The sequence below is a fragment of the Littorina saxatilis genome, linkage group LG9 (assembly GCF_037325665.1).
Source record: "Littorina saxatilis isolate snail1 linkage group LG9, US_GU_Lsax_2.0, whole genome shotgun sequence".
NCBI classification, from domain to species: domain Eukaryota; kingdom Metazoa; phylum Mollusca; class Gastropoda; order Littorinimorpha; family Littorinidae; genus Littorina; species Littorina saxatilis.
Window position 1 is genome coordinate 59,284,759 of NC_090253.1, and position 14,454 is coordinate 59,299,212.

The window sequence follows — 14,454 nt, forward strand, 5'->3', positions numbered from 1 at the left end:
CTTTTGTCACACACCAACCTGTAGATATATTCAAGCAATGTCCTGTGCACTCTGTGACGTAATCCATCTGATTTTCAAGAAATGACGTCATGTTGCAACCTGTCTGGTCGCTGTGGCCGGTGCATCTGTAGCATCGGAAATTGACGTCACCGTGTATGACGCCATTAAAAAGGTCTGACATATCTTCGTCATCAGGTCCGGAGCCATCGTCAGGGGGAAGTAATTCTTCTGGAATCATGTGATCTGAAACAAAGACGAGAGGAGAATGTAGCAAGCAAACCAGGGGCGGATTAGGGGGGGGGGGGCAGGGTTACAGGGGTTCCGGAACCCCCCCCCACGGCTGTCCAAAATAAAAAGGATTTAATACTAACTTTAAAAGAAATAATGAGTGGCTGCTGACACCAGTTGATCATGTTTAAAATCAAGGATAAGCCATTAATTGTTCTTAAAATAGCTGAAACTCTTCAGCTTCAGGGGGGTATATTAAGTTTGAGTAATCCTGTATCTGTACATAAATGTGAATGCCTTGTTTGGAGAATACCTTCAATACTGACTTAGTCGCCAAGAGTTTGTTCCCTTTACCTATACGCCTATTCACTCATTCCTTTTTTTCTCTCTTTGTGTGTGTGTGTGCGTGTGTGTACATTTTATTTAATTTATTCTCGCTTGAGTATATCGTCGGGGTAACCTTCCCAAACCAAGTGGGTCCCCAGGTGGCGGATAAGGGAACGGCCCTCAGATATAGAGGCCGGTTGACTTCCTTGACTCATTCCCCCCCCCCCCCGGGGGGGGGGGGGGGGAGGGGGACATCGGGCCGCAGCAAACACTCCCTACCAACGTGATCAGTTTTGGGAGACCCTCTTCAGTTGATCTCAGGGGTTAAATGCGAATGAAAAAAGCATTTCGGACCAAGCTAGCGATGTGCGTACCACGGATGGGGGGAAATGCGCTTGGCACGGCTACCTTCATAAAATGCCCCATCATGCGTCCTATGACGGGTTCACCGTGCGGGTAAGACCCAACTTGGCATCTTCACTAATACATCTTTACTGTTCCAATGTTATAATCAGTAAATCTTCCTTTGCTCAGAAGCTACTGAAAGAGAGAAGTTACTGACTAAGAAGAGTGCATGTATGCAGATGGGAAATACTTGCCAAAATACAGCCCCAAAGCTTTGGCTCGGAAACTTGGAAAAAAAAACCGGGAACTCAGAAATGAGCAAATATTCTTGAAATACGACTAGCAGGGCAGAATTTTTCTCCTGGAGACGGGGAGGGGGGAATGGATGGGGAAAGGGGTCGTCAAACAAAAAAACAATGAAGCAAGTAAAATACTGCTGACCAAGCTGGGAGAGCGGGGAAGTACCCCTGATTAACTGGCACCATCCAAACACGGGCTGTCATAACACCTCCCTGGACGACCTACACTGACCAATACATCACTGGCCTGCAGGGAGCACTCTTTCCCCGGGGAAATGGTTTGCTGTGACAGACCGAGCGGGCTCTGGAATAACAAATGGCGGTACCAGAGGATGGGGTGACAGATAATAGCTATGGGGGGGTTTCAGGGTGGAATTAAGCGCCGCTTCGCAGACTAGAGAGTGTGAATTCCTCATCTTTCAAGCTTAGGCGTAATTGGTAAGCCGAACTTGCTTCCCTGAATCAATTTGAAGGAGGAAGTATATATAGCTCAGTCATTGCTTGTGTTCGTGTTGGGGTGGGGGAGGTGTGTGTGCGTGCGTGCGTGCGTGAGTGCGTGCGTGCGTGTGTGCGTGCGTATGTGTGTGTGTATGTGTGTATGTGTGTGTATGTTTGTGTATGTGTGCGTGCGTTAATGTTCCTGCAATACCAAAGAAAGTACATGTGATCTTGGGATAATTTTTCTTTCCGTGTTTTCTTCGGCGTAATTATCTTTTTGGATGAAAAGAGACTCTTGGGTACCCTACCATTTTTTCTTCTCACTAACTGAATTTATTTTACTTTGCAGGAAGTTGATAAATTTCTAGAGATCAACAGAAAGAAGAAACGGGTTTCTTGGAACACTATCAGTCCAAATTCTTCAAGATCATTCATGGAATGATTTCTGCTGGGATGCGTCTCTCTCTCTATCTCTCTCTCTCTCTCTCTCTCTCTCTCTCTCTCTCTCTCTCTCTCACTCATGACTCACTCACTCACTTACTCACTCTCTCTCACTCACTAACTCACTCACTCTCTCTCTCTTTCTCGCTCTCTCTTTCTCTGTCTCTCTCTCTGTATCTGTCTGTCTGTCTCTCTCTGTCTCTGTCTCTCTTTCTCTCTCTTTCTCTCTCTTTCTCTCTCTCTCTCTGTTGTGTTGTTGTTGTTGTTGTCGTTGTTGTTGTTGTTGTTGTTGTTGTTGTTGTTGTTGTTGTTGTTGCTGTGTTTTTTGGGTGGTTTGTTTGGTCTTGTTGTCGTTGTTGCTTTTGCTTTACTTTGAAGATTGAGGAGAGCGTATACTTGAAGCCTTCCAGGGAAATGTGGGCTTACTTACTTTGCTTACTTACTTACTGCCGTTATGCCGGTTGGCATGTAGGGCTGCAACTTTAAATCAAATCAACAGAAATGTTCGATCGCTTCTATATATATATATAGCTGTCTGAGATGCCGCTGCGGGTTGGACGCGAAGAGAGGAACAAGAATGGACTTAAAAGAACTAAGGTTTAGTTCAAATATTCAGTCACCGAAAAACACAATCAAAAGATATCACTCCCCGCAGAAACGATCATAAGGAAAATGATCACCCCCTCAAATCAGTTGTACAAGAAAAGAGCATTCTTCCACTCAGACAAATCGCTAAAATCAACACCCTGTCGACTTTGTGCGAAGAGTGCTATATTTGTCTGCAAATTAGAGTTTAGAGACTGACATCATTATGTAGGTGTCATTCGCAAAATTAATTTAGCAAAACCGAATTTTTTTTTTAAATCCACCCCGTCGCGCACAAAACAGCCAGATAGTAGATTTATTCTAAGAAAGTTATTTCAAAACATCGTCTTTTCCTGTCTTTTTCTTTGTACCTCCCTGGCAGTCTTGCATGGGATCACCACCAAGAGTAGCCTGTGATGCGCAGTCAGAACAAAAACAAACAAGTCGCGTAAAGCGAAAATACAACATTTAGTCAAGCTGTCGTACTCACAGAATGAAACTGAACGCACTGTATTTTTTTTCTCACCAAGACCGTATACTCGTAGCATCGTCAGTCCACCGCTCGTGGCAAAGGCAGTGAAATTAACATACCAGAATAGCGCGGTAGTGGTTGCGCTGAGCAGGACTGATACCACGCTTTTCTGTATCTCTGTTCTTTTTAACTTTCTGAGCTTGTTTTTAACTCAAATATATCATATCTATATGTTTTTGGCATCAGGAACCGACAAGGAATAAATTGGTTTTTTTAAGGGATTCCAGACATTTAATTTTTATCATAATTTTCATATATTTAATTTTCAGAGCTGATTGTCAACCCAAATATGACATATTTATATGTTTTTGGAATCAGAAAATGATGAAGAATAAGATGACATTATTTTTGGATCGTTTTATAAAAAAATAATTTTAATTACAATTTTCAGATTTTGAATGACCAAACTCATTCATTAATTTGTAAGCCTCCAAGCTGAAATGCAATACCATAGTCCGGCCTTCTATTCGTCGAAGATTGCTTAACCAACATTTCAATCCATTTGATCGAAAAATGAGGGCGTGACGGTGCGGCCTCAACTTTTACAAAAAGCCGGATATGACGTCATCAAAGACATTTTTCCAAAAAAAGAAAATAATGTCCGGGGATATTATACCCATGAACTCTCATGTCAAATTTCATGAAGATCGGTCCAGTAGTTTTCTCTGAATCGATGTATACACACACAAACACACATACACACACACGTACATCACGACCCTCGTCTCGATTCCCCGTCTATGTTAAAACATTTCGTCAAAACTTGACTAAATGTAAAAAGGCTTTTCTGTTCTTCCTCAAGTTACAACCATCAGGAGCGTGCAAGTCAATAGCCTGGAACTAACGACAAGAAGTCGGGTTGTGTGACATTTCAGCAAACACACTTACACCACTGATCACAGTCAGTGCAGTGTGATAATGTGCCTCACACGGGCAAACCGCAACGCTCCATTTCAGCCATTTCTCGCCAACTTGTATGGAACAAACATCGCAAGCTGGGTAATAATTCCCACGTTCGTTCCAGACATTTAACCACACACCAGAAGATTTACGATGAGCACCAATTGATTCTTCCCTACCCTGCAGTTTCCCGTCTCCTAAGGCAGTGACCCATATTTTCAGCACGCGCTGCACGAGCTTATGTCTGTGTGAGGTTGACAAGAGTGACAGAAAGTGTGAAAGTGATCGTCTGGGAACAAATTGGATGGAACATTTCTGACGATTTGTTTGCTCTCATAAGCGCCCTTTCAGACTTCGCAGGCACAGACATGAGCTAACTTTAGCAGACACGGTTTTTGGTAAACGTATGAGACCAGATGCCATTTAAAAAAAAAAGTTTTGTTTTTGTTTTTTGGGGGTGACTTTTGGGACTCCCCAAAAACAACACGCTGCACAGAACACAGCCACACCATTGATTTTTAGTATGTGTCCAAGTGAGGACAGATGTGTAGCGGTGAACATAACTATGTACGCGGGATGGAAAATACCTTTACAAAGAAGTAAAACACCGGTAGAGAGGTAACAATTGCAGTCTACCCTTACTTGTCTTCGTGATCTATCCCGACAATGATGCGTGAAGTCGATTGTCAGGTTGGCTAACGTGTATGGAAACCACATTAACCCGACTGAGAAAAGAGGAAAGGGGCAAGAAAAAGAAGTGGATAAAAAAAACGAAATGAAGAGAGAAACAAATCTGAAGAAAGCGAAGGAGGGGGCGAGGGGCATACATAGCCGGCTGCAGAAAACCGGCATTTGTTTCAATAAACAGGTCTCCCTCGCTTACAAAGATCGCTATGATACAGCGGCAATGCATTTTAGCATAAACGTGACAAAAGTAAAAGGTAAGAATGAAAAATAAAAGGTAAAATACTAATGGCTCGATCGTGCTTTCAGTTTCCTGTGCTACTGAAAGTGACAGGGAAAGCAGGAGAGAGAAAAAGGTTAAAGTTAGAAGGCAATAATTCCTTCAAAACGAAATGCAGCTTTTAGAAAACCTACACGCCGCAAGCTCATCCGTGCAAGGAGAAGAAAGGGACAAGAGCGGAAAAATTCTCTGTATACCAGTTTGGCTAGCAGAAAGAAACAACAAGTCGCGTAAGGCGAAATTACTACATTTAGTCAAGCTGTCGAACTCACGGGATGAAACTGAACGCACTGTATTTTTTCACCAAGACAGTACAGCTTCGTCAATCCCCGCGTGAAGGAAATCGCTCACCTCCCACGTGCAAAACGTAGTGATATTGACACGCTAGATTAGCGCGGTAGCGTATTGTGCTAAGCAGGAAAGCGCGCTTTTCTGTATTCTTGTTAACTTTCTGAGCTTGTTTTGAATACCACCTATCATATCTATATGTTTTTGGAATCAGGAAATGATAAAGAATAAGATGAAATCATTTTTGGATCGATTTCTTAAATTTTAATCGTAAGATTAATTAATCTATTTTTGTTAATTGTGATCACATTTTAAGAGTAAACATGACATATGTATATATTTTTAGATTCAGAATGTGATGAAGAATACGATGCAATCAATTTTAAATCTGTTTGCAAAAAATCGATTTTAATGAGAACTTTTCCCGCAGTGGGGCACTGCGGTTATGAAATTAAAGGCCCCTCCTGTTTTTGGAACCGCAGGAGCTTTCTAGTTTGCTGTTAGGTAGATTTTTGGTTCCTCTTTCCTGTCATGCTCTCTTTTTCTTCATGAATTCTTTTCTTTTTTCTGCCTTCTTGCTCATTCACCTGTATTTTTTCCAAAAATCTCTTCTCTTGCCGCTTGTCTCGCGATTCATGTATAGTTTAATCTGTTAGTGTTCTGATGTAAGTCCAGCAGTAGATAGGTTAAGCCTATTTTAACATACTGGAAACTGGTAATCTTCCAGTAGGTATTAATTTAGTTTTACTAAAGCCTGCTGGGACACAAGTAATGGGTTAGTGCATTTGTAAACAGGAATCGCTTGACAAGTGGCCCCCTTCATCCCCCCCTTCCTCGTCCTGATATGGCTCTGCGTAGTCGGCTGGACGTTAAGCAACAAATAAACAAACAAACAAACAAAATGACAAATTTAATGAGCAAACTCATTTATTAATTTGTAAGCCTTCAAGCTGAAATGCAATACCAAAGTCCGGGCTTCGTCGAAAATTACTTGACCAAACTTTCAACCAATTTGGTTGAAAAATGAGAGCGTGACAGTGCCGCCTCAACTTTTACGAAAAGCCGGATATGACGTCATCAAAGACATTTATCAAAACAAATTTAAAAAACATTCTGGAGATACCATACTCAGGATCTCTCATGTCAAGTTTCATGAAGGTCGGTCCAGTAGTTTTCTCTGAATCGCTCTGCACACACACACACACACACGTACACCACACCCTCGTCTCGATTCACCCCTCTACGTTAAAACATAAACATACGTAAAAAGGTGGGGGTGTATGTGTCTTTTGACGATAACGAGGGGGAAGTATGTGGGTGGCATAAGAAATGAACAGCTTCAAAAAAAAAGTGATTGAGGAGAAAAAAATAATTAAAAACAATTTGTCCAACAAGGGGGGGGGGGGGGGGGGCAGAAGGAAAAATCAAAATGAGTAAATAAACAAACATTTAAAACAAAAAAACAGTGCAGTGAAATGCGCGAACACACACACACACACACACACACACACACACACACACACACACACACACACACACACACAGAAGCTCGCATACTTGGTGCCGTTAGGACGTCGGTTTTTCGGATGGAAGGTTCGGGGTTCGAATCCAGGCTTCGCATGGTGAGTTAAGAGTGGATATCTTTGTTTCTACGGAACGCGGATAGTATCAACTGATGCATCAAATTGATGCATCCAAAACCAAGATTTGATGCATCATTTTCACAATTTGATGCATCATTTTCACAAAAGGATGCATCATTTTCAAAAAGGATGCATCATTTTCAAAAACTGATGCATCCGATACGAAAATGATGCATCCGATACGAAAATGATGCATCCTTTTGATGCATCATTTTGATGCATCACTTTCGGTTTTGTATGCATGCGAAAGATCATTCATTTCCGGTCTTTCCGTAAGAAATGCCTGAGCACGGAAAAACTTGAAATGACATTTTGACGAATATAAACAGATTGGTTAGATAAAACAAAAATAAACGTACAACATACCATTAGATATGGAACAAGTCAAAGTCACGGCATTATGCATTTTAAGGCATTTTTTGTTTTGTTAGTGGTTTGTCTTTTGTGCACACGAAGTTTTGATGCCCTTGACCTTCGTCTTCGACTCAAACTTTCGTTTTCCGACGTTTTCAACATGGCCGAAGAAGAATCGTTTTTGACTGATGTTCGGCGAACCTTTTTTTATTGTGCAAATGTTTTGCGATCGGGATCTTACACACAAGAAGCCCGGCTTGAACGGTAAGTGTTTTTTGAAATGCACAGTGTATGTCTGTCTTAATGTTATCCCTCAGTTGTTGAGTGATGACGTGACGCGCTGTGGGGGAATCACCGGCGGCGAGTGATTCTCATTCTGTCACATATCTGTGAAAATAGTTCGTTTCGCTTCGTATTCCGGTTCAAATTTTGCTTTTTGCTCCGCACTTTCCGGGAAAACCCAAAAATTCTGATGCATTCAAACGATGCATCAAATTGTGAAAATGATGCATCAAATTCTTGGTTTTGGATGCATCAATTTGATGCATCAGTTGATACGATCCGCGTTCCGTATGTTTCGACCTTCCGGGTCATCATATCTGCTGACATGCTTGTGCCTTATCCCCCATTTTGTAAACGCAGGCACAAGACAAAGTGCGCACGAAAAAGATCTTGTAATCCATTAGTGAGTTATACATAAAAACGCAAAAACATCTCGCATGCATTCCCCGGAATCGGACTATGACCGCATGTAAAGGCCTACTCGCGCCAACGAGTGAACGTGGAAGTCGCAGCCCACACATTCAGAAAAAGAAAGAAGAAGAACAACAAGAAAGTGACAGTAGCGAGAGGGGTTGAGTGGAGAGCAAGTTCATTGATTGTTAATTTTTTAACGTCCCATTAATTGAGAGCAAAGACTTAACACTCGTGCCATTCTCATATCGCGTTTGTGTTATCGTCACGTGCTGCACTCAATTTATATTAGACACTTTCATTGATTTGAACCCCTCGAAGCTGGTCGTATTAACAAACAGTAAATCTATATGATTTCCCTTGTTGGGACTTATTACCCAAAGGAAACGCTTTTTCAGACTCTTTACTAACCTTGGACGAAATTGTAATAGTTCGTTTCCCGAACAGCAGACAGTGAATTTCTGAATTGGTGTCGAAACTAATGACTTGTTAAAGGAACAAAATAAAAACAAACAAAAACTGAATAAGGTTAAGGTTACGAAACGTGTAATTATAGATACATAAAAACAGCGTTCACAAAAAAAAAATTAGGAGAGAGAGGAAAAGTCAATGATATAACGAAATTACTGTATTAGTCTGGCATAAAAAGACACTGAACCTAATTTTTCTGACATAAAAGCTGGGTTTACTTTCCCTTGGGGGGCCTCCGTGAAAACCTTCGGATGGGAACCTCAACAAAAAGTTCATTTTATGACCTAAAATGCGTCAATGGGGTTACATGTGAATTCTTTCAGATCATCATTTTTTGTGTGTAGATCAAAAAAGAACAAGAAGAGCAAACGCTCGATCGAGTCACTTTCGCAGTTCTGAATATTATATGAGGCATCAGATGGACAGGAAGAAATTGCTATTCACAACACAATGAGTCACGTTCACATAAAATTTGAGCCCGGTCACTTTTATAGTTTCCGAGAAAAGCCCAACGTTAAGTTGTGTGTTGCCGAACAGAAAAGGCTAGTTATCTCCCTTGTTTTTCTGATAACGTTCGTAAAAGGCTACAGATGTAAATACTTTGATGTAAAGAATAATCCTACAAAATTTCAATCACATCCGATGAACTTTGTCAAAGATATAAAATGTCTAATTTTTCCTTTGACGCTGACCTGTGACCTTGAAAAAGGTCAAAGGTCAACGAAACCATCGTTAAAGTGTAGAGGTCATTGGAGGTCACGACTAAACAAAATATGAGCCCGATCGCTTTGATAGTTTCCGAGAAAAGTCCAACGTTAAGGTGGTGTCTACGGACGGCCGGCCGGACAGACTAACACTGACCGATTACATAGAGTCACTTTTTCTCAAGTGACTCAAAAATGCAGATAATTTGTCAATAGTACAAACAGTTTGTACCAGCCGTCCTGAACGTGATGTTCTCTATAATGGCATGCAAATATATTGCACACACATTTCTTCTTCTTCTTGTCGTTTGCTGGCACACACGTTTCTTTGTAAGTGTTGAAAATGTACAGTCTACGGCTTCGACAACGGACTATACTGATAGACGGACTGACAGCCTCACGCATTGCGGATAGAACACACAATACAAGAGGCAATGATAAGAAGAAGATAAAGAAGAAGAGACTAAACAAAGTATGCATTAAGAGCGATTACTTCCCTTTGGTTATTTGATATCTTAACATCGCTCTGCCTCATTCTGTTTGAAATTCTAAAGAAGAATAAAGAAAACAAGAACAGAAGAAAAGAGGAAAATGAAGAAACAGACCCAAAAAAAGGGGAAAAAAGGAACACAAAAAACAATAAAAAGAAAGAGAAAGATGGAGAGAGAAAACATCACGAAAGAACGAAAACAAATAGGCAAAGAGACGACAAACAAGCAGACGAAAAACAAGAAAAAAACAAAAGTAGAAGAAAAAAACGTGAGAACAAGAAGAATATGAAGCTGGCTTGAAATGAAGTCGGGAATAGCAATAACACAAACAGTACTGATGGGAGAAAGAACAGCAAAAAGACGATGCCATCCAACTGGGAACGTTTCCAATCATAACACCTTGTAGCTGTGGAGAGAGTTAACGAGCATGTTTAGGGTGACATGGCAGGTGAAAACGAAAGAAGATGCTCCCAGTTCTGACATATCCCTTCCTTCTCTCAATCCCAGACAAGTTGAAACAGAGACGCCAAAAATAATACACGATGTCAAGGAAAATGTGTGTGTGTGTGTGTGTGTGTGTGTGTGTGTGTGTGTGTGTGTGTGTGTATGTGTGTGTTTGTGTGCATGTGTGTGTGTATGTGTTTGTGTGTGTGTGTGTGTGTGTGTGTGTGTGTGTGGGTGTAGAGCCACTATTCCGAGAACAATACTGGACAGATGCTTATGAAACGTTACATGCGAATTCTTTCAGATCATTATTTGTTGTCGGATGCATGTCTTCGATAACGTCATACCTGTCCGTAAAAGAATCTGAGGCTGCACTGTGAAAACAAATTCGTTAGATTTTCCGTCAAACAAACAGACTGGATTGTGTTTCCAGATGCTGCCTAAAATGTACAGTGCAATAACATGTATAAAAGATTATTGTATTTTTTTTTATATCATTTCCCGAATACAGTGTGAATATGTTTTGTTCCATTTGAAAATATGCTAATAACAAGTCGCGTAAGGCTAAAATACAACATTTAGTCAAGCTCAGTCATTATTTTTTAAGCCTCCAAGCTGAAATGCAATACCAAAGTCCGGCCTTCGTCGAAGATTGCTTGGCCAAATTTTCAATCAATTTTATTGAAAAATGAGGGTGTGACAGTGCCGCCTCAACTTTTACCAAATGCCGGATATGACGTCATCAAAGACATTTATCAAAAAAATGTAAAACAAAATGTCTGGGGATATCATACCCAGGAACTCTCATGTAAAATTTCATAAAGATCGGTCCAGTAGTTTACTCTGAATCGCTCTACACACACACAAACATACAGACACACACACACACACACACACACACACACACACACACACACACACACACACACACACACACACACACACACACACACACACATACACTACGACCCTCGTCTCGATTCCCCCGCTATGTTAAAACATTTAGTCAAAACTTGACTAAATGTAAAAATGAAGAAAATCCGTTTGATGCAAATTGGAGGTTTTTTTTATATACCTTTTTTTACAATATCAGTCAGCGCTGTCTCGGTCGACGGGTTTCGACCAGCCAATGACTTACTCGTCTGGATGAAGACTAATCTAGTGCGTTCGGTTTTGATATTTGATGCCGACAGACTGAGTAAATGATTCAATAACATGTTGATGCGATTTGTCTTGTTTTATTATCACTTCCCCACTTACATATCTTTCACTTTGGATAAACATGCCCTGTGTCCAGTTTTGTCCTTTATTTGAAGTCAACGCCATCGCTCCTTTTGCCATCCCTCTAGCGCCCCCCCCCCCCCCCCCCGCATCCCTACCCCGTTCCTCCGCCTCACCAACACCCCCACCCCACCCCACCCCATTCCCTCTTTCGGCCATCCTTTGGAGTATCCATTTAACCGAAGGTGGCTAAACACAGATCTTGTTGCTAGGACTGTTCAGTTTAAAGGCACAGTAAGCCTCCCGTAAACCATCACAGATACGGTCAGGCTTTTACACACAGTACAAACACCCTTTCATTTAAACACTCACCGAATGAGAACATCCTAGGTGCCCTCCGTAAAGAGCGAACAATTTTCAAAGAATTTATTTTTGCGTGGTTTATCTTACCCCTGAGCCATCGTGAACCCGAGTGATCCAGTTTTCCTTTTTCACAATGTAGTCGTCAGTTAGTCATTTGAATGAGACTCGATGTGAGCTTATCTACAATAGCACGTTTTCATGCACGAAACAAACGGCTGTGGTTCACAAGAACTCTAGCGATGGTTTTTGACTGTTGAGAGGAACGGCGATATGCACGATAAACCGTCGTCTGCTACGACCCTTGCGTGACCCTGCTTCCGGGCTTTTCTGTTTTCAAACTTTCACAACTTCGAATTGTACTGATCTTGTCTTGATGAAAAAAGAATTCTTTTATGATTAAAGAATGTTTGGGTAACAAGCTGTCAATTTATTATTTAGATTTTAAAAGTTAGGTCTAGCGCAAAAACGCACCACGGTCCAAAAACATTCTGATAATCATCGATCGACCGAAGGGAAGTAACTCATTTTTGACCTGAGTTCAGGATGGGTCCAAAAAGTGTTCGAGACAATCTGCAAAATTAATTCTTTAAAAATTGATCGCTCTTTACGTAGGCCACCTAGGATGTTCCCGTTTGGTGAGCGTTCAAATGGAAGGGTGTTTGTACTGTGTGTAAAAGCCTGACAGTATCTGCAGGGCCGGACCAAATGAGTTGTAAGGGGGGGTTCCTCCTTTTGGGGGGGGGGGGGGCAAATCAGCGAAGTGGCGAAGCCACAAGCGCGCGCCTGCAAAGCAGGCGCGCGAACTAGGGGGGTGCGGGGGCATGGTCCCCCGGAAAAGTTTTAAAAAACAGTTAAAATCTGTGCAATCTGGTGCATTCTGGGCTTTTTTCTCATCGGATTTCACATTGAATAAAATTTGTTAGAGACACACACAAAATTTATTTAAAAAAAACAAACAAAAAAAACACTTCTTCTTCTTCTTGCGTTCGCCGTCACACCATCAGTTTAGTCTGCGAGACGAATGACGTCGTGGCTTCCATAGAGTTTGGTGCGGAGAGGGACTGATGCTGGCCACACTTTGTCTCTGATTGGTTTGAGTTGGGGGCATGTCATTAAGACATGTTCTGGAGTCTGGTCTTCCAGACCACAGGGACAGGTTGGTGATGGGGTCAGCTTCAGCTTCCTGAACATGTGGGCGTTGAGGCGACAGTGACCAGTTCGTAGTCGCATGATCACTACTTGCTGCCATCGTTCTAGGAGATGATATGCGTCTCTCGTGGATTGTGGTCGCATTGCTGCCTTCACGAGGGTTTTCTTTTCAGCGAAGCTGACCGGGTTGTCTGGTTGTTCCTCCCTGGCTCCGAGTTTGGCGAGCTCATCAGCTGTTTCATAGCCTGGAATTCCGCAGTGTGCTGGAACCCATTGCAGGACTACTCGTCGAGTCTTGGCAAGCTCCTGGAGTTTCTCCATCAGACGAGGAAGTTTGTTTCCTGCAAGGGCTTCCAAGGCAGACAGTGCATCAGAGAGGAAAACAACTTGGGGGCATTCGCTTTCCGAGTCATGAATCATGGAGGCTGCTTGCATGATGGCCTGAACTTCTGCTGCATAGTTTGAGCAGTACTTTCCTGTTGGTATCCCTGCTGTAGAAGTGTGCCCCTCAGGAGATCTGACAAGTACACCTGCTCCTCCATTGGCCACGGCGTTTGTTGCTGAACCGTCTGTATATGCGTGAATCCAGGCGTCTTCAGGGTACCGTTAAAAAAAAATAATAAAAAAAAAAAAAAACACTCAAAGCAAGGTACATGCTTTTTCCAGGGGTGGGGTTCCGGAACCCCTGGAACCCCCCCCCCCCCCCCCCTGGGTCCGGCCCTGTATCTGTGATGGTTTACGGGAGGCTTACTGTCCGGGCGTGAATTCCTCATAACTGCCAGCACCAAAACGAGGCGCCATCATTGTTAAAGGCTAAGTCCACGAAAATAAATTCTTTGAAAATGTCTCACGCTCGACAGAAAGCAGCCAGGATGTTCCCGTTCGGTGAGCGTTCAAATGGAAGTATGCTTGTACTGTATGTAGACGCTCGGGGAGCTCTGTGATGGTTTACGGGAGGTTTACTGTGCCTTTAAAGAGAGAGAGAGAGAGAGAGAGAGAGAGAGAGAGAGAGAGAGAGAGAGAGAGAGAGAGAGAGAGAGAGAGAGAGAGAGAGAGAACCCGACATCTCCATCAATTATTTTCATTATTACTTGCCCACTAACCTGTGTCGCCGGAAGCAGACGATATCAGCAGCAAGAAGACCGACATGGCAGTTTGGCAGAGGACGGAGGTCTTCATTTTGCACTCTCCTCACTCAGTCAGGGGCACGTAATCCTCCCTGTCGTCTGCTTTCCCCAAACAGCGTCGCAGACGTCACATGGTGCGATTCATCACAGCGCAGGCGCCCAGCAAATCTTGCACTCGGCGAGGTTGTACACGAGATTGCGTCTGTAACACAAAGAGACAGAGAGAGGCGAGGTTGTTAGACGAAGAGAGATGAGAGCTTGTTAGCTGGGAATCGCGAGGAAATTGGTTTGTGGGATGAATATGTATTGCTTTTCGAAACGACAAACTCAACGCATTTCAGGCACGTTGAGTTTATTGATTAAGTTAAAACAAATAAAACACGAATAGGCTGATACAGCTAAAACTGAACTATTTGTACCTGGATTTATGTTTTGGCAGTCTACAAT

General features: G+C 42.3%; 1 protein-coding gene across 3 annotated transcripts in view; it reads right to left on the reverse strand.

Moving 5' to 3' along the window:
- The window catches only part of LOC138976632 (uncharacterized), a 75,418-nt gene that overhangs the window by 3,681 nt on the left and 57,283 nt on the right, over positions 1-14,454 (reverse strand). For all 3 annotated transcript variants that reach the window (XM_070349504.1, XM_070349501.1, XM_070349503.1), the window contains exons 2-3: positions 13,984-14,209; positions 19-243 (exon numbers count right to left, since the gene is read on the reverse strand). In XM_070349504.1, the coding sequence (XP_070205605.1) occupies positions 19-243; positions 13,984-14,059 (301 nt within the window). In that variant the 5' untranslated portion in view covers positions 14,060-14,209. The remainder of the gene's footprint in view (positions 1-18; positions 244-13,983; positions 14,210-14,454) is intronic.